The sequence below is a fragment of the Callorhinus ursinus genome, unplaced genomic scaffold, assembly GCF_003265705.2.
Source record: "Callorhinus ursinus isolate GAN/ISIS: 27379988/994484 unplaced genomic scaffold, GSC_fseal_2.0 scaffold65, whole genome shotgun sequence".
NCBI classification, from domain to species: domain Eukaryota; kingdom Metazoa; phylum Chordata; class Mammalia; order Carnivora; family Otariidae; genus Callorhinus; species Callorhinus ursinus.
The window spans coordinates 7,883,126-7,902,518 of NW_027397127.1; the positions used below are offsets into that span (position 1 = coordinate 7,883,126).

At 37.4% G+C, this 19,393-nt stretch overlaps 1 protein-coding gene across 1 annotated transcript in view; it reads left to right on the forward strand.

Moving 5' to 3' along the window:
* LOC141371290 (uncharacterized) overlaps nucleotides 1–14,257 on the forward strand; it is a 78,513-nt gene extending 64,256 nt beyond the window's left edge. The window contains exons 3-5 of the mRNA XM_073885775.1: nucleotides 11,512–11,722; nucleotides 12,851–13,099; nucleotides 14,108–14,257. Coding sequence (XP_073741876.1) covers nucleotides 11,512–11,722; nucleotides 12,851–13,092 — 453 coding nt within the window. The 3' untranslated portion in view covers nucleotides 13,093–13,099; nucleotides 14,108–14,257. The remainder of the gene's footprint in view (nucleotides 1–11,511; nucleotides 11,723–12,850; nucleotides 13,100–14,107) is intronic.
* Nucleotides 14,258–19,393: the final 5,136 nt, after the last annotated feature.

Below are 19,393 nucleotides of genomic sequence, written 5' to 3' on the forward strand. Positions count from 1 at the left end.
AATAGTAATTAAAATGACAAAAAGCAGCAAGAGAAAAGAAAGAAGTTACATACAAAGGAAACCCTATGAGGCTAGCAGGATATTTTTCAGCAGAAACGTTGTGGGGCAGACTGGAGTGGCATGATATATTCAAAGTGCTCAAAGGGAAAAAATCTGCAGCCAAGAATACTCTATCCAGCATGGCTATCATTCGGAAGAGAAGGAGAGATAGCTTCTCAGACAAACAAAAACTACAGGAGTTCATGACCACTAAACCAGCCCTACAAGAAATATTAAAGGGGACTCTTTGAGTGGAAAGGAAGACCGTAAGTGAAAGTACGAAAAGTAAAAAAAAAAAAAAAAAAAAAAAAAAAAACAGTAAAAAGATTTCTGTAAAAACAGTCAAAGGATTCATAAAATAAAAATGTAAAATATGACACAATATAGCTAAAATGTAGGAGGGAGAGGAGTAAAGAATGGGTTTAAACTTAAGCAATCATAAACTTAATAAAGGCTGCTATATGCAGAAGATGTATATACAAACCTAATGGTAACCATGAATAAAAAACCAGTAATATGTATGCAAAGAATAAAGAGAAAGGAATCCAAGTATACCACTGAAGAAAGCCAACAAACCATGAAAGACAGCAAAAGAAGGATCAGAAAAAAATCTATAGAAACAACCATAAAAAAGTAGCAAAAGCGTGCAATGACTTTTAGGAAAGTCAGAAAAACTGCAAAATTGGTTACCCTCCTGTCCTTACAGAGACGACATGGCTCTAGTAAAATGAAAGGCTTTGTTGAGGTGAAACTGAGAGGAACAGGAAGCAGACAGGAAGTTGCAAACTCCTTCTCTGTGATACCTCACTGTGGTACCTAACAGGGAGCCAGTTGCTAAAGGAAAAATGTGATTGGTAGAGTCCTAGGTTTCCCATAGCATAATGTGAAATGTACAGCTGAGGACCTTATGTATCCCTCACTTACTCCTTCTTCCTAAAGTATATTATGTACTAGGAAAATAACAGTAAGTGCTTTAGTTACCTCACATTTCTTTTAAAACATAATTAATAAAAAGAAATAATATCAGCAACATCCACTACCAAAATATAACCCCACTAAGGTCATAAATTCACAAAGAATTTTTTTTAAATAGAAACCATTTAGAGATTTTAATTAGTGATGCAATGAAGCACAATTTGTACTTTAGGGGAGTGGGTTTCAAAGCAGTGTATGGGTAAGCCAAGAGTTATAAAAGGTAGTTCACTGAGGTTCAGGGATAAAGTAATAATTCCACAAATATTTATTTGTATGTAATCTTTTTATTTATTTCAAAATTTAGTTCCATAAGCATAACTAAGCTTCAGTGGGGGGAAAAAACAATGATTGCCTCTGCAAGTTGAAAGAGCATTTAACAGAAAAAAACCATAAAGGAACATTATGAAGTGAAGGTAATTTTTTTTTAAAGATTTTATTTATCTATTTGACACACAGAGAGAAAGAGCACAAGTAGGCAGAGCGGCAGGCAGAGGGAGAGGGAGAAGCAGGCTCTTCGCTGAGCAGGGAGCCCGATGTGGGGCTCGATCCCAGGACCCTGGGATCATAACCTGAGCTGAAGGCAGCCGCTTAACTGACTGAGCCACCCAGGCACCCTGAAGGCAATGTTTTTGTTTTTTTGAAGTCAATGTTTTTATCTTGAAAAGTGTTTGTGTTACACAGCTATATACATACAATTACTTTCAGCAAATATCTAGTACAGATTTTTTAATTTTCACTTTTTGTAAATTTTACCTTACTAGAAAACCTGTAAACAAACAGTAAATTCTAGGTAATGACATGCATGCTGAAGTACTTACAAAAAAGTTTACTGATATTCACAATTTACTTTGAAAATAAAATGGATTAATGGGAGGTTAGATGTATAAATGAGTAGATAAGTAAAAAAGCAAGTAAAGTAAAACATAATAGTAGAGTCAAGATGGAATATAAGAGAATACTATGAAAAATTTTGTCTATAAATCAATAACTTAAAGAAAATGCACAAATTTTTAAAGACACAAACTACCATCTCAAGATTTGCATGAGATGAATAATCATGCATCAATAAAAAAGCATTTAATTAGTAGATTAATAATCTTACCATAAGGAAAACTTCAAGACCAGATGATTTCAATGATGAATTCTACCAAATGTATAAGTAAGAAATAGTACAAATTCATATATGTTGAATTCTGTTTATTAGATACATAAATGTTTAGAATTCTTATGTCTTCTTCATTAACTGATCCTTTTTTTATTACAAAATAACCTTCTTTATTCCAGGTAGTATTCTTTGCTCTGAAATCCTCATCTGATACGATAATAGCCATTTATGCTTTTTTGATTGTTAGCTTGGTATGTATTTTTTCATTCTTTTATTTTTAACCTTTTTTTGTGTATAAGATATAATGTATTTCTTGTAGGCAGCATGTGGCTGGGTCTTGCTTTTTTGTGCAATCTGACAATCTCTGCATTTTATTTTATTTCATAGTGTTTTTGGTTTTAATTTTAAGATCTTTGAAACACTATTTCCATATTTATCTTGGGGGAGATAAGATATGCTTGATACTATACATACGTGCAACTCTCTGCAAATCATTAGGAACATGGAATCTCCTAACATTAGATACTGAAAAATAGTTGAAGTTGATATCTGAAAAAATTCAATATAAGAACTATTATATCACTGCTTTATTTAATTTCAAGAGTCAAAATGTCGAGTAAAACACAATTCAATATATGCATTGGTAGGTGATAAAAACGATATTCAGCACAATATCTTTTTTAAAATTAATTTACTTTTCAAATTTATTTTTTATTATGTTCAATTAGCCAACATATAGTACATCATTAGTTTTTGATGTAAAGAAGGGGGAACCCTCTTACACTGTTGGTGAGAATGCAAACTGATACAGCCACTCTGGAAAACAGTATGGAGGTTCCTCAAAAAGTTGAAAATAGAGCTACCCTACGACCCAGTAATTGCACTACTAGGTATTTACCCCAATGATACAGATGTAGTGAAAAGAAGGGGCATATGCACTCCAATGTTCATAGCAACAATATCCACAATAGCCAAACTGTGGAAGGAGCTGAGATGTCCTTCAACAGATGAATGGATAAAGAAGATGTGGTTCATATATACAATGGAATATGACTCAGCCATCAGAAAGGATGAATACCTACCATTTGCATCAACATGGATGCAACTGGAGGTGATTATGCTTAAGTGAAATAAGTCAAGCAGAGAAAGACAATTATCATATGGTTTCACTCATATGTGGAACATAAGGAATAGCGTGGAGGACCACAGGGGAAGGGAGGGAAAACTAAATGGGAAGAAATCAGAGAGGGAGACAAACCATGAGAGACTCTGGACTCCAGAAAACAAACTGAGGGTTACAGAAGTGAGGGGGTGTGGGGATGGGGTAGCCGGGTACTGGGTATTATGGAAGGCACATGTTGTGATGAGCACTGGGTGTTACACAATCTCTGCATTTTAGTTGGGGTGTTTAGGTCATTAACATTCATGTAGTTATTGATACAGTTAGGTTTAAGTCTATCATCTTGTTCTTGGTTTCTAATCATCCAATCCATTCCTTGTTCCCATTTTACTTTTATTCTGCCTTTTTTCAGATTATATTTATGATTTTATTTTAACTCCTTTGTTGCCTTCTTAGCTATAACTCTGTTTTGTTATTATAGTGGTTGGTTAGGGATTAAAGTATGTATCTTTAACTTATCATGGTCTACATTCAAGTGATATACTATGTCACACATATTATAAGAACCTTACAATAGTATACTTTCATCTCTCCCCTCCCAATCTTTATTCTATTGTTGTCATACATTTTATTTATACATATTTTATAAACCACCAAGACATTGTTATTATTTTTGATTAAATAGTTATCTTTTAAAAATGATGTATAAATAGTAAGAAAAAATTTCATCTATTTACCCAGGTCATTACCATTTCTGGTGCTCTTTAATCCTTTGTGTAGACCTAGATTTCCATTTGTTATTTTTGAAAATTTTTTAATTTAAATTCAATTTAGTTAACATATACAGTATTAGTTTCAGAGGTAGAATTTAGTAATTCATCACTTATATATAACATCTAGTGCTCATTACGTCAAGTGCCCTCCTCAATGTCCATCACCCAGTTACCCCATCCTCCCACCCCCCTCCCTTCCAGCAACCTTCAGTTTGTTTCCTATGATTAAGAGACTCTTATGGTTTCCCTCCCTCTGTTTTTTTTTTAATTTTTTTATTGTTATGTTAATCACCATATATTACATAATTTCTTTTGGTGTACTGTTCCATGATTCATTGTTTGTTCATAACACCCAGTGCTCCATGCAGAATGTGCCCTCCTCAATACCCATCACCAGGCTAACCCATCCCCCACCCTCCTCCCCTCCAGAAACCTCAGTTTGTTTTTCAGAGTCCATCATCTCTCCTGGTTCTTCTCCCCCTCTGACTTACTCCCCTTCATTCTTCCTCTCCTGCTATCTTCTTCTTTTTCTTTTTTCTTAAAATATGTTGTGTTATTTGTTTCAGAAGTACAGATCTGTGATTCAACAGTCTTACACAATTCACAGTGTGTTTTTTTATCTTAACACTTTCTTTTGACCTGAAAACTTCCTTTAACATTTTTTTATAGTGTGGGTTTCCTGGTGATAAATTCTCTTCCTGTTAAAACGTTTTTTACTCTGTATAAAATGCTTGGTTGGAATATTTTAAAAGTACTTTACAGGTATTACTGCACCATTTTCTCACTTGTATTGTTTCCAATGAGAAATCTGATGTCATCTTATCTTTGTTCCTCTGTATGCAGTATGTTTTCACCACCTCTGCCTACTTTTAAGATTATTCTTTATCACTTAATGTGAGCAATTATGTTATTATATACCTTGTTGAAATTTACTCTGTATTTTTTTGCTTTGGGTTTGTTGAGACTCTTGGATCCATGGATTTATAGTTTACATCAAATTTGCAAAAAAAATTTCAGCTATTATTTCTTCAAATATATTTCTGTCCCCACTTTAAAAACTCTATTTACATATATATTTTGCCATTTGAAGTTGTACAACAGATCAATGATGCTCTTTTCATATTTTTTAGGTTTTTTTCTCTGTGTTTCATTTTGGAAGTTTTATTGCTATATCCTCAAAATTACTCTTTTCTTCTGCCAAGTCTAATCTACCATCAATCCCATCAAGTGTTTTTTGTTTGTGTATATTTATTTTGGTTTGGTGTTTGTGTTCTTTAAATAGACTTTTTAAGAACAATTTTAGATTCACAAAAGAATTCAGCAGAACACAGAGTCCCCGTCCTTCCATAGGTACAGTTTATTTATCCATTCACCTACTGAAGGATATCTTGGTTGCTTCCAAGGTTTGGAAATTATGAAGAAAGCTGCTATAAACATCTGTGTGCTGGTTTTTGTGTGGACATAAATTTTCAACTCATTTGTGTAAATATGAAGGAGCATGATTGCTGGATTGCATGGTTAGAGTTTGTTTAGCTTTCTAAGCAACTGCTGAGCTGTCTTCCAAAATGATTGTACCATTTTGCATTCCTACAGCCAAGAAATGAGAGTTTCTGTTGCTTCATATTCTCTCCAGTGTTTGGTGTTGTCAACGTTTTGAATTTTTTCCATTCTAATAGGTGTGTAGTGGTGTCTCTTCATTGCTTTAGTTTGCAATTCCCTAATGACATATTCGTGTTGAGCATCTTTTCATATACTTATTTGCCATCTGTTAATCTTCTTTGATAAGGCGTCCAAGTTTTTTGTCCAGTTTTTAAAATTGGGTTGTTCATTTTCTCATTATTGAGCTTTAAGAGTTCTTTGTATGTTTTGGATAACAGTTCTTTATCAGATATGTCTGTTGCAAATATTTTCTTCCAGTATGTGACTTGTCTTCTTATTCTCTTGATAATGTCTTTTGCAGAGCAGTATTTTTTAATTTTAATGAATTCCAGTTTATCAATCTGGATATTTCATTTATTTCATATGATTATTTCATGCTTTGTGCCTTTGGTATTGTATGTATAAAGTCATCACGATACCATGGTCACCTAGATTTTCTTCTATGTAATCTTTTAGGATTTTTATAATTTTGCATTTTCATTTGGTTCTATGATTAACTTTGAGTTAATTTATTTTGATCCATTTTTTTTTTGCATTTGAGTGTCCAGTTGTTCCAGCACCATTTTTTGAAAAGACTGTCTTTTCTCCATTGTATTGCTTTTGTTTCTTTCTCAAAGTTTAGTTCACTATATGTATGGGAGTCTATTTCTGGACTCTCTACTCTTTTCCACTGATCCTTTGTCTATTCTTTCACCCATACCATAGTTTCTCGAGTACTGAAGCTTTATACAGTCTTGAAGTTTGGTAGTGTCAGCTCTGCAACTTTGTTCAAGGTTGTGTTACCTCTCCATATAAAATTAGGATAACTTTGCTAATATTCACAAAATAACTTGCTGGGATTTTTATTTGGGGTCCATTGTATTTTTCATCTCAAACATGGTAAATTTTCACCCGTAGACCTTCAGTTTCCATTTTTAAAATATATTCTCCATTTCTCTAATTGAACATATGGAATATAGATATAACAATTCTTCTAATGTCAATTCTGAGTTAGTTTGGATGTACTCATTATTCTTCTCATTATGGATTGTGTTTTACTGGGCCATTGAATGCCTAATTAATTACTAAATGGATATTCATTGTACAATTTATCTTGGTGAATGGTGGATATTTTCTTTCTCTACATACCCTTGAATTTGCTCTAAGATACATTTAAGTTACTTGGAAACAGTTTGAATATTTCAGCAATCGCTTTTGTGATTCTGAATGGTGGATTTGGAGCTATTCTCCATCTAGGGGTAATCATTTGTTACTGACGCAAGACTTTCCTGTGTATTCAGCTGAATAACCAGTGAATTGTAAGTTTTTCCAGTCTGGCTGGTGGGAACAGGCATTTATTCCCTTTCCCATGTGAGTACTGGAAAGCAGCCTCTAATACTTCCAATATTATTTTTTTCCCCACAAGCCCGGGGTAGTTTCATGTATATGTTCTGGTTACTATTCTTAATATTCAAGGGACTTTCTACAGAATTAGTAGCTTCTCTCTGTGGATGTTTCTCTTCTTGTGTATTCTGTTCTACACTCTGTAGTCACCCCGGTTTCTTCAGATGCTTAGCTCCATCTCTCCTACTTGTGAAGTCCACTGGGCTCTACTTCAGTTCCTTCTCCCTGTACCATTACCAGGAAACATTTCTAAAATTAGAAATTCAAATTTTTGTAGATATACCACTGCTAAGATTTTCAATCTGTGTGTTAGTTTTCTAAAATTGTGTTTTCCAAGGAATTTGTCTATTTCTATGTCTATTTGTTATCAAATTTATTGGCATAAAATTGTTCCTATGTTCTTCTTATTTCAGTGTTTAAAGAATTTGTAGAAATATCCCCCTTTCATCCCTGATATTGGTAATTAGTATTTTCTGTCTTCCTTAATTATTCAAGCAGGGCTTAATGAATTTTATTTAATTTCTCAAAAAAACAAATAATGTTAGCTTATCAGAAAACTGATAATATGCTTTTTATTAGCTGCATAATGTCTTTTTTATACTAACTCTGGTATTAATTTGCTCTTCTTTATCTAGCTTCTTAATGGGCACAATTAATTATTGATTGTAAACCTTTCTGCCATTACTTTATTTAAAAAGAATATTCAGGGCTATTCTATATGTTATAGTACGTACTTTCATCAACTCTACATTGTTAGCATTAATATTATCCCTATTCAACAGATAAGAAAGCTACATTTACAGAAGGTAAAGATTACACTAAGTTATATAGCTTATAAATTGCAACCCTGACACTGAAACCCACATCTGTCTTTTTTTCTGATGAAAACCTTAAACATGCAACCACTCCACCATATTGCTCTCTTGGCAAACTCTAGAGGCTCAATAATGTTCCTTAATAGTTGTCTTCTATTTATTGCCACTAAGAACCTAATGATGACCTTCGTTAATTTTGGTTTCAGGCTTTTTTAAGATTATTTATTGTTGAGAGAGAGAATGTGCGCCCACGTGAGCAAGGACGAGCTGGGGGAGGGGCAGAGGGAGAAGCAGATTCCCTGCTGAGCAGGGAACCCAATGCAGGACTCGATCCCAGGACCTCGGGATTATGACCTGAGCTGGGGCTTAAATGACTGAGCCAGCAGGGTGCCGCATGGTTTCAGATTTAATTCTGATCCAATGTGGCCTTCTCCTGTGTGTCATCTGGGAAATAGAATGGCTTCTTCTTGTAGTAGAGAACTTAGAAATGAATATAGAAGGTTCTCTCAATTTGCTTTTTAATCCAAGAAAGCTGTGCCATACTATGGCTCTGTCTTTCTAACCTAAATAATCCAATATTACAGAGACTGTGTTTTACTTCCTGCAGTAATGATGTGCTTATCAGGTCCTCATCAGCCTTACATACATTTTATTGTTTGAGTCATTGCTTATTACCATTCTAAGATAACTATCTCTGAGCATCCCTACCCTGTTGGCAGTATATAGGGGCTTCTTTTGCTTTAGGAGCATAATTTGCATAATTTTCCATAATTTCTATGGTCACTAAGGCACAGGGCACTTTGTCAAAAATGGATGTCTTTCCAAGAATCATTTTTATCTTTGCTGCCATCCTCATGTACACTGTTCCAAAAACTGCCTTTGGAAACAGCTATGAACTATCAAATTTGGAAACAGCTCACTGTGTTGCCTTTCTCTATACTTTCTAATATTATTCCAAGGTGACCAAGTTTCTCTGGGCACTCCATCTGCACAGACATTCCTGGCTTCATTGGATTCTAGGGGATTGTTGTTACCAGAAAATCTCCACTTGCTACTTGGAGGATATTTATCACGATTAGAAACTGATTTCCATGTATTACTTAGATATTGCCTTTTCTTTAAAATATCTATCATTATCTAATATTTTTCTACCACTTCATTCATTCATTCCTACATTTCTAGCATTGTGAGGAATAATAGTGCTCTTTTAAGCCTGTGACTCTGAGGATAAACTTAATATGCCTATGAGAGAAGAGGATAATCTTTCAATTGATGTGGCAAATTTTTACACTGACAGCATGTAGGGTATTATGCCTGGAAATGAGATACTGAGCAGAGGTATGGACTGCCAAAAAGTGATTAATATCAGGATTTGATAGTAGGGATTTTAGGTAACTCACCATTCAGTTTGTGGTTTTGTTTGGAAGTGGAGGGAGGCAGCCTGAACTTTCCGGCATATAATTGAGACCTGAGGCATTTACTGAAGATAATCAGAGGTTTCTCAGATCTGTTTGCATTCTCCCTATCTTTGAGACTTATTTTCCTTATCTGTCAAACCCTTGAGTCAACCAAGTGATGGTTATATATTTGGGGCTATGTTGCCTTTGAGATTGATACTTAATGTAGCATCAGTTATGCTAGTCTCTAAGGAAGTTAAATTATAAGACTGGAATCTCAGTGGTTTGTGTTTTTGAAAGGAAACCAAATCTGTTACCCACCCTATACTGACTACCTACCTAACCCATTATATGAAGTTTTCCCCTCCACACTACACCTTGTTGAGCTTCTTATCTTTAATAATGTCTATTCGATCTTTATATTGGAAGGAGGTGTAAGTGGCTGAAGTATGGATTATGGCTCTCACTGTGAAAATCAATTTTCACATTTTGATGACCATAGAAAGCTATCAACAGTTTAAACATCATGGTGACCTTCTGGTTTCTATGACAATTGGGATACACACAATTTTATCATGGAATAGAACCATTTAGCAAGGATGTTTACGAGAAATAAATGCCTATTAAACTTTAGGGTCTGCCATAGAAAATGTCCTGGGTCCTAAGAGAGACTGATTCTGGTAAAGTAATCAGGATGGGTTCTACTGAACTTGAAGCTACAACTACCACCTGGTCACTTTAGTCTCTTCATGGCAGTGGATTAGCAGGCAAAATAAAGGAGTTTATGTAGTAGTGGGGCAAGTTGACTCTGATTACCATACAGAGATATGAGTTGTTGCTACATAATTAGGATGGGGAGGAATATGTCTGAACCCAGATGATTCATCAAGAATTCTTTTTTTGGTGCTTCTTGCCCAGTAACAACGGTAAATGGAATCAGTATAAAATAGGTGTTGATTTCTTCATAATTTTAAGAATTGTTTACACTTCAGATCTTGGCTAAGTGGGGTTGAATGCAACAAAAAGTCTTGGACTGTTGACTCAGAAATCATTCTAGGAAGACTGTCTGCATGCTTGGTCCTTTAAAAGCCTGGTCCTTTAAAAGAAGTATCTCTTATTCATTCTTTGGAGGCTTGAAGTAAATTTAGCACTGTTCATTAAACACCTTCCAGCTCTGGTTTTTAACATCTCTTCAACTCTCTGTTCTGACTGCATCCATTTCAATTGTATTTTTTTCCTAAATAGCTTTGATAATGTTAAAATGTCCAAATTCTCTTTTCCTTCTCTTCTGGTAGGTTTTTTACAAGTGCTGAGATCCGAACTATACCTCCCCTTTTTTTTAAATGAATCTATCCTATTGGCATAAGTCATCTGGAAGTGGACCTCAAGGAATAATTCACCCAGTGCAGCAGAGTGCCTCCACATTGGAACACTTTAGCTTTGCAGGCAATAGAATTAAAAGGACAGGGCATGCAAGGGCTTAAAAGGTAATCCAGGCCTCTGAGGTCTCAAAAGGAAGAGAGGAAGGACCCAAACTCTAGAAGCTGAGGGTCTTGAAAAATCAATGTACCCCTGGGCATGTCAATTCTTACCTTTCAGCAAATGAGCTTAGAGCTTGTAATGGGGGAAACAGTCCTCTGTTGACCCTTTGAAGCTCCGCCTCCTGTCAACCGCCCAACGGATTTGTTCCCACTTTGTCCAACACTGCCTCAGGCGCAGCTTCAATTGGCTACTCCTTGAATACCCCCGCCCCCGCGCTTCCTACAGTAGGGCCTCCACAGGCACCGTAGACTAGACTGCTTATCCTCTGCCGCCATTTTCTCTGCTGCCTCCACCACCTCACAGCAGACGCCGCTGCCAACAGCCTCAGCTCCACAGCAGTCCTCTTGGCAAAGCCACCTTTGTCAAGCAGCCAGATAACTTCTCTGGTTGAGGTACTGACTGGTGTATCTCTTCTGCCATGTCTGCTACAGAGAATCAAGGTCCAATCCCAGGTGGCCAGAAGGAAGCCAGTGGTGGGGTGGGCCAGGACCCTGGATCCATCAGGGGCGGTGCAGTGCCTGCAGAATGGGGGGCTGGAGTCGCAAGGGCCGCAGTCCCTAGGGATTTCCAGGCAGTTGCTCAAGATCTTTGGGAGGAGGGTAGGCAGGGGGATGCTCAGCCTGTAATCCAGGGAAACTGGGATGTACAGCAAGTAGAAGAGGAGGAGGGGGCAGAAGAAGAGGAGGAGGAAGTTGAGGAGGAGGAGGAGGACGAAGAAGAGGAAGAGGAGGAGGAGCAGGATAAAGAAGGAGAAGGAGGGGGAGAAGAGGAAGGAGGGGATGAGGGGGGCAGAGAAGGGGAAGAGAATGAGGAAGAGGAAGAATATGAGGAGGAGGACAATGAAGAAGAGGAGGATGACGACAGCTTTGAGGAAGAGGATGAGAATTACATGGACAAAGAGGAAGAAGAGACCGGTAAGGAAGGTGCAGAAGTTGTCCTGGACATCTGTGAGTTTACCATGGCACAATTTTGGTCCCTGTTCAGAGCTGTGACCCATTCCCTTCCACACTGTGTCCATGATAACAACCATGTCCCGGTTCAGCCCCACGCAGGCTGAGTGGTGGTCAGGTGCTGCTCCTGGGAGCCCAATGACCCTGGAGAAGAACTGGTGCCTTGGGAGGTGGAGGACCCAGAAGGGGTCCAGTCACATCCCGGGAGCCAAGGTCTAGGAGGGAAGATACCTAGTAGAGGGAACCTGACCCTGGGAGCTGGAGGAACCAGCAGGGAGGGCTACAACCCGGAAGGCAGAGGAACCAGTGGAAGTCAAGGTCTGGGAGGGTGAAGTACTGGCTGATACTGCCACTTTCTGGGAAAGCTGGGGCCTATGCACCCAAGGAGATGGACGGGATGAATGGAGGCAACATCTTCAAGCTCTTGTAGACTTTGTTGGTATACTTAGCTTACTTTCAGGCCACTCTTAGTGCCTGCCTCTGGTGATTGAGCAACAGGTCACTGCTTTCAAAAAACTTCAGGCTGAAAGTGCCCAATTCCATAAAGACTTCTACAGTCTTGAGAAAAAGTATAATTTTTACCAGCCTCTGTTTGATAAGAGAGCTGAGATCTGAGATCATCGATGCAATTCATGAACCCAAAGAAGGTCAATGTCAGTGGGAAGTAAGTAGGCGTTCAGGAAGGTGTGTGGGAGAAAATGGAAAGTGAGCCTGGAGGAAAAGGGCATACACCTCACTTTTGGTTGATGGCTTTTAAAAATGTAGATTCTTGGTAAGATAATATGAGAAATGATGAAATGGTACTGGAGCACTTTTCAGGGGTTGAGGAACAAATGAGCTTCATGATAGAATTTAAGTCAAACACATATTTTCCAATGAAGTTCTGAGAAATGAGGACCAAGTGATTCTGATCCCTTCTCACAAGGGCAAGAAATAAGCAGCAGTACAGAGACTGAGATCTACTGGAAATTGGGGGAAAACATCACTGAGAAAACTATCAAGCAGCAGAAATCTGAAGGCCATGGGTGTTATCAAACATTAGGAACATGCCCAGCTATTCTTTTATTTTTGTAACATATTTATATTTTACAGATACTCCTGAGGGCAGAGTACTGGATGCCATTACTGATTTTAAATTGGGATATTTTTTCTGCCACCTTCTGGTCCTAAAGTCCACATTATTCTTCACTAAAGAAGCAACTGAATATCAGTATGAAAACTCTGATGAAGAGGCCCAAAAAGCTGGAGGAGAGGAGAAGGAAGTGGATGAGGATGAAAATGAAGAACCAGAAGAAAGAAAATGGATATGGACTCAGCAGAGGGCGGCTGTGTAGAATTCAGGTATTAGTATAGAACCTTGAGCATTAACTAACCATTTCTGACATATGCTTGTTACTGACAGCTTTATGTTTTTAACGTTTTTCTGTAAATTAAATAAGAAAAAATTGTTGAAATTTAGTTTTAAAAAACAGTTCAATGTTAATAATATACTTATATACTAGATAGTATAGAAGGCAGTATATTCTGAAATGCACTTCATACACGGCTGCAAGTCCTCTGTCCTGTAGCTTTAAGACTACTACAGATGGGCAATTTATCAGACCTTGTATTAGAGATCAATATTTTTTTAGAAAATGGTTACCAGAAGAAGTAGCTAAAGCAGATACACCATGCACTAACTGTACCTTCAACACTTGGTCACAGTAATGTTGTCTCCTATAATAACAATGCCTTTGAGAAGGTGACTCCTTAGAAATGTAGTAAAGAGTTAAGGATTTCATGAGTAACTCACAAATATTAGTTCAATTTAGGTTTCTATATTTCATATAACATTCAAAAGAAAAGAAAATCTGTCATAGTAAGATTGTTTACCACTGAATTGGTAATTAAGTCTCAGCTTTTATTTCCTCCACCCATCCATCTCTCTCTCTCTCCTTTCCCTCTCCCTCTCTGCCTTTCTAAATTTTCACAGCTATAGATGTTTGATAACAGCATCATTCTCATTTTAAAGATATGGAAACTGGAGGTCTGGGAGTATAAGGGATGTATGATTTGTGTAAAGAGCACAGGCTTCTAAGATAGAAAGATTTATTTAAATCCTCCTTTAAAAGAAAAAAAAAACCCAAGCATTTATAGTGGTGGGCAAGAGGGAGTCAAGGTTGGTGTGATCAAATGATTGAAGCATGTGCACTCTGATATTAAGGGTCTGAGTTACAAGGAGAAACCATTTCATTTTCTCCTTGTTGAGACAACATATGTACACAGGGTTGACTTGACTCTTATATTAGAAAGTTATTGGTGCCTGTTAGTGGTATACAATTGTTAATTGACTCTTATTCCATCCCACAGTTGGAAGGCATAGAACAAAATGGATGGCGAAAGAAGAAATGAATTTATTCCTCACAGATATTCTAGTTTTCAAGTCTAAACCACTAGTTTTGTTTCAAAATGATATTAACTGACATCTGACTCTACTCTTACCTTTTACAGATATATTTGACAGCATTTGTTTACATTAAAAATAAAAGTTTGTTTGAAGTAAGTAAGTTGCAGATTCTTTTGTTACATAAATGATACTGACTCAGATCTTTGTATCTTTTCTATTTGTTTTGTTTTGGCCCACCTTAATGTCTTTGAGAGGAATCTCTTTCAACTGTTTGGTAAGCCTATTTAAAATTATTTTATCGCAGCCTCAAATAAATTAAATTAAAATATAAGTTATAAACAATTCGTGTAATGGCAGGGATGGTAGTCTAACCTCTACTGCATTTTACTGAAAGAAACCAATGGACGACCTAGCTTGCCTGGAGACCAAAATAGTGCTACTGAGTTGCCCTGGACCAGCAGCATCAGCATCACCTGAGAACTCATTAGAAATGCAAATTCTCAGACCCTACTTCAGACCTACTGAATCAGAAATTCTGAAGGTAGGCTGCTAGCCATCAGGGTTTTACAAGTCCTTCAGCTGCTTCTGAAGTACACTAAAGTTCAAGAACCACTGGTTTAAAGCAATGTGGGAAATTTCAAATTTCACCTACAGTAGGGCCAGCCTTATTTCACTGACTTGGTACTGTTGCAGGTAAACTGAACAGGATGGTAAAATCTGGATTGAGGAAGAGACTAGAATTCTCGGGCCTGATACACAAAGACCTCTTGGAGGGATGTGTTAGTTTTATAGGGCTGCCAAAAAAAATTACCACAAACCAGGTGGCTTAAAACAATACAAATTTATTCTCTCATAGTTCTGGAGGCCAAAATTCTAAAATCAAGGTGTCAGCAGGATTGGTTCCTTCTGGAGGCTCTGAGGGACAATTTGTTTCATGCCTCTCCTAGTTTCTGTTGGTTCATGCCATGCTGGTGGTGTTAAATATATATAAATATACATATAGATATACATGTATATATATTTATATATGTTATATATGTATTTGTGTTAATATAGTTAATATATTAACTGTAGTATAGTAGTTAATTATATAACTATATAAATAACTATAAAATTATGCTATAGAACCTATATAACTATAGTTATATAATAAACTATATAATTATATTTTATATTATATATAATACTATACTATATTTAATACTATTATTACTATTAATACTGTTAGTATATAAATATTTTATATATACACTATATTTTAATATATTTTATATACATAATTATGTAATTACACATATAAATATATTTTTGCATAAATTATGTAAAACATAAGATTATGTATAGGTACATATATATTTTATATATGTAATATATTTATATATGTATATATGCACATTATATGCATATGTATATAACATATTTTTATTATAAATTTATATATAAATATAAAAATATATATTTATATACATAAACTATATTTTACATATTTTATATAGCTATAGTGATTATTTATATATTATATTAAGGGCCCTTATGTGGGCTTAAGAATCTTAGGGGTTCACATTAGACAAAAGACACACATACAACTCTTACTTAGATAAGCCTTTTTTTGGTGCATACTCAGAGTCCATGCCCCAACCCTAATTATGCTACAGGTACCTGGGGCCCTGAATTTGTTCCCCAAATGGCTCCATATCTCAAGCCCCAAGAGGCCTGGGTGCTCCTCTTCACTGAGTGTGCTTCTGAGGGTTAAATGACATTGTCCGTGTTATACTGCCAGGAGTGAGAGGTAACCAAGAGGTGATGGTTATATGCAGGTAACAGGGAACAAGTGGGCTACATTATCCACGTAAGTGCATGTGAAGCCTCTCTTGATGAGGGAGGAAGCTCAGGTACATAGAGAAGGGGAGTAGGCTGAGTTCTAGGGATTGGGGTGTGGACCATGGGCCCAAGGTAGGAGGGCCCACTCTCCTTAACGTCACTAGAATAGAACTTTGAGTACTCTAAGTATGGAAGGCAGACCCTAAACTGACTTCTAATAATCCCAGTCTTCTGGAATTCATACTCTTGTATAATCCCCTGCCCTGTGATTTCCTTCTACACCAGGCCCAGCAAAGGGCAGCCCTTGACACTTCAGGTATCCAGATGTATAGTTCTGAACTTCACACAACAGACTATTCCAGACTTATACTCATGACTGACAGATTGGTGTTTTTAAATTTTCTTGATAAACTAAATAAGAAAACTATATTACTAAAATACACCCAGTATACTAAATCCGAACCTGGTCTTTCAGATTGTTAAAAAGGTGAATTTTTCATGTTATTGGAGATAAGATTTTATTTAACAGTTTATTGGTTGATTTAAACCTTTATATATGGCAAGAAGTCCCCAATTGAACTCTTGCCCTGAAACCTTTAAATATTACAAATGTTACTGGTGATCCAGCTTGAATATTTGGTCTATTACCCCTTACCCTTCCTTGTTCCCTATCACACTTTGTTACCTAAGGACAGAAAAGGTACTGCCCCTTACTTTGTAAATGTAGCTGGATTCTATAGTCCATAACTCTATGGGGCTTGGACCTATGGACATAGTCCCTGGGCAAGGCTAAAGTATAACCACTAGCCATTCTGCCCCTCTGCTTATACCTGACCCCACTGACACTCTCTCCCACATATCTCACTTCCTGTGCATATATTGTGTGCACAAATCCACTTAAGACCACTTCTCTCCTGTGAAAATAGCTAGTGGGAGGCTCCCAACCATCATCTTGTTCAGGCACACCTGTATGGAGCCCATTTATGATCAGCACAATCCTCCTTAAGAACATTTTCCTTTTCTGAACTTGTTAACATTCTATTTGATTTCTTTCCCTATTGCAAACAGACTGAGGTGCATAACAGAACAATTTCTGTTTTTGTAATTTTATGTTTTCATAAAGCAAAGACCAAGGATGCCACAAAAAAGCTGTGAACTTGTCAGAGTGTGACTCTTCGCATTTAGACATCCTTAAACTCTTTATTGTACACAGAGTTTTATTGCTAACTTTTGAAAGAAAATATTAATGGAGGATTTTTTTAAGAATTTATTTATTTGAGAGAGAGAGAGAGAACACGTGCACATGAGCTTGGGGGAGGGGCAGAGGGAGAAGCAGACTGCTCGCTGATCTGGGAGCCTGATGCGGGGCTCGATCCCAGGACTCTGGGATCATGACCTGAGCTGAAGGGAGACACCCAACCGACTGAGCCACCCAGGTGCCCCTTAATGGGGGGATTTCCAGAATGAGACTAACCTTACATTGGTTCACTCTGAGAAAAAGTAAAAGGGTTTGAGGTGTATCAGCTAGCATAAAACACAATTATCTTGGCAATGGTACCTACCTCAGTTAACTATTTGCCACGGGAATAAGAAGGAAATATAAGCAAACGCATCACCTCTAGGAGCCTGAAAATGCTCTAAATAGCATCCCAGTTTGCCATAATTACTTTAAGTGCCACTGCATTTGCTGAGATATTGACCAAGTGGCAGAGCAGCTTGCATGGCAGCCTGGTCCTGTTGTCTCTTCTTACTCTGGTCCTTGCTAAAAATTGGAAGCCTTTAGATTACTCAGTAAATAGGTAGGAGTTGTACTCCTAAGTAAGTGTCAGTGTGGTCAGTTAATAAGTTGTACTCCAAGGGCGCCTGGGTGGCTCAGTTGGTTAAGCGACTGCCTTCGGCTCAGGTCATGATGCTGGAGTCCCAGGACTGAGTCCCACCATTGGGCTCCCTGCTCAGCAGGGAGTCTGCTTCTCCCTCTGTGACCCTCTTCCTTCTCGTGCTCTCTGTCTCTCATTCTCTCTCTCTCAAATAAATAAATAAAATCTTTAAAAAAATAAGTTGTACTCCAAATACATTGCCCTCAGAATCAAAAGAAGCCCACTACTCATTGTGCCTATTTCTTAATAGTAATTGAGGCCTGATGTGGTGACTTGTCCTTCTCTTTGGAAGGGATGTTTCAATCTGAAGAGGACGTTTCAATATGCCCTAGGCTTATAGATCCCTAGATAATTCACCAAGGAAGACTGCCTTTGAATTTTTGTGGAGTTCATTTCCCATCCTCTGACATGCATGCATCCTACCATGGTGTTTAGAATAGTTGCTACATCCTGTTCATCAGGTCCAATCAGCATGATATCATCAATGTAATGGGACAGTGTCCTGTGGAATGAAGTGGAATTTTGTGAAATAAAGAGGCAATCAAAGTCCTTGAGAACCAGATTGTAACATAGTGCTAGGGCACTGATATAGCCCTTCATACTGTCCTTGTAGATAAGAGTGTTCTGATTACTCCTAAAGAGTGTTCTGATTACTCTGTAAAGATCACTGTGTTGGGTCAAGCACTAGATGAAGTCTGTGGCTTGAGTTCAGGGGCCATAGCTATACTGTTTATAAAATACCCATCTTTGCTCAGCAAACATGGGAGGCTAAGGGGGCTCCAACAGCCTGTGCCTCCACAGAAACACCAACAAACTGAGCAAAAATTGTCAGAGTAAACTGTCAGAACTCTGGAATATTATCAAAGGACTACAGTAATCAAGTGAATGCTGAATTCAGAAAAGGGGACAAATATGGTAGAAGAGCTTTGTTGTGGCACTTAAATTTGCCTTGCCCCACTCTCCTTCTTGGTGTGATGCCAGACTTAAAGATGGCAGCCTGTATCTACCCCCATTCCCACCTCCGAACCCCATGGGTACCTGGTTCCAGGAGTAGAGTGGAACTTGTTCCCAAGGAATTGTGTTTGTCTGTTTTGTCTGCCTGGGGGTTCCTTGAAGCACTGAAGCAAGGCACTTGCCTTTGTTCTGCCCAACTCGAAACTCTCAGGTTAGAAAAATGGCTAAACAAGGGGTGCTCCTTGAAAATATTGAAAGGCAAGTGAACAAGCCATTGGTGCCTGGGGCAAAAGATTATAGTCTGAATAAATAGTAAACACATCAAAAGCCTGGGAAGACAAGCTCTGGAGAGTTACTTGGGGGAATAAGGGCTTTGGAAAGCTTTCACATATAACGGGGAATCTTAAAAAGCCACATGCATGCCCAGAGCATGATGAATGTTTAGACAAGTCTTGAGAAGGCCCTCACCTTTCACCAGTGGCTGATTTTAGGCTCAGACAAGCAGAACATTAAGGCTAAGGTAGTATTATAAATGGATTGGCTAAGCACTTAGTGTTCCAACACACAGCCAATCTGCAAAGACAAGAAAGGTATTTT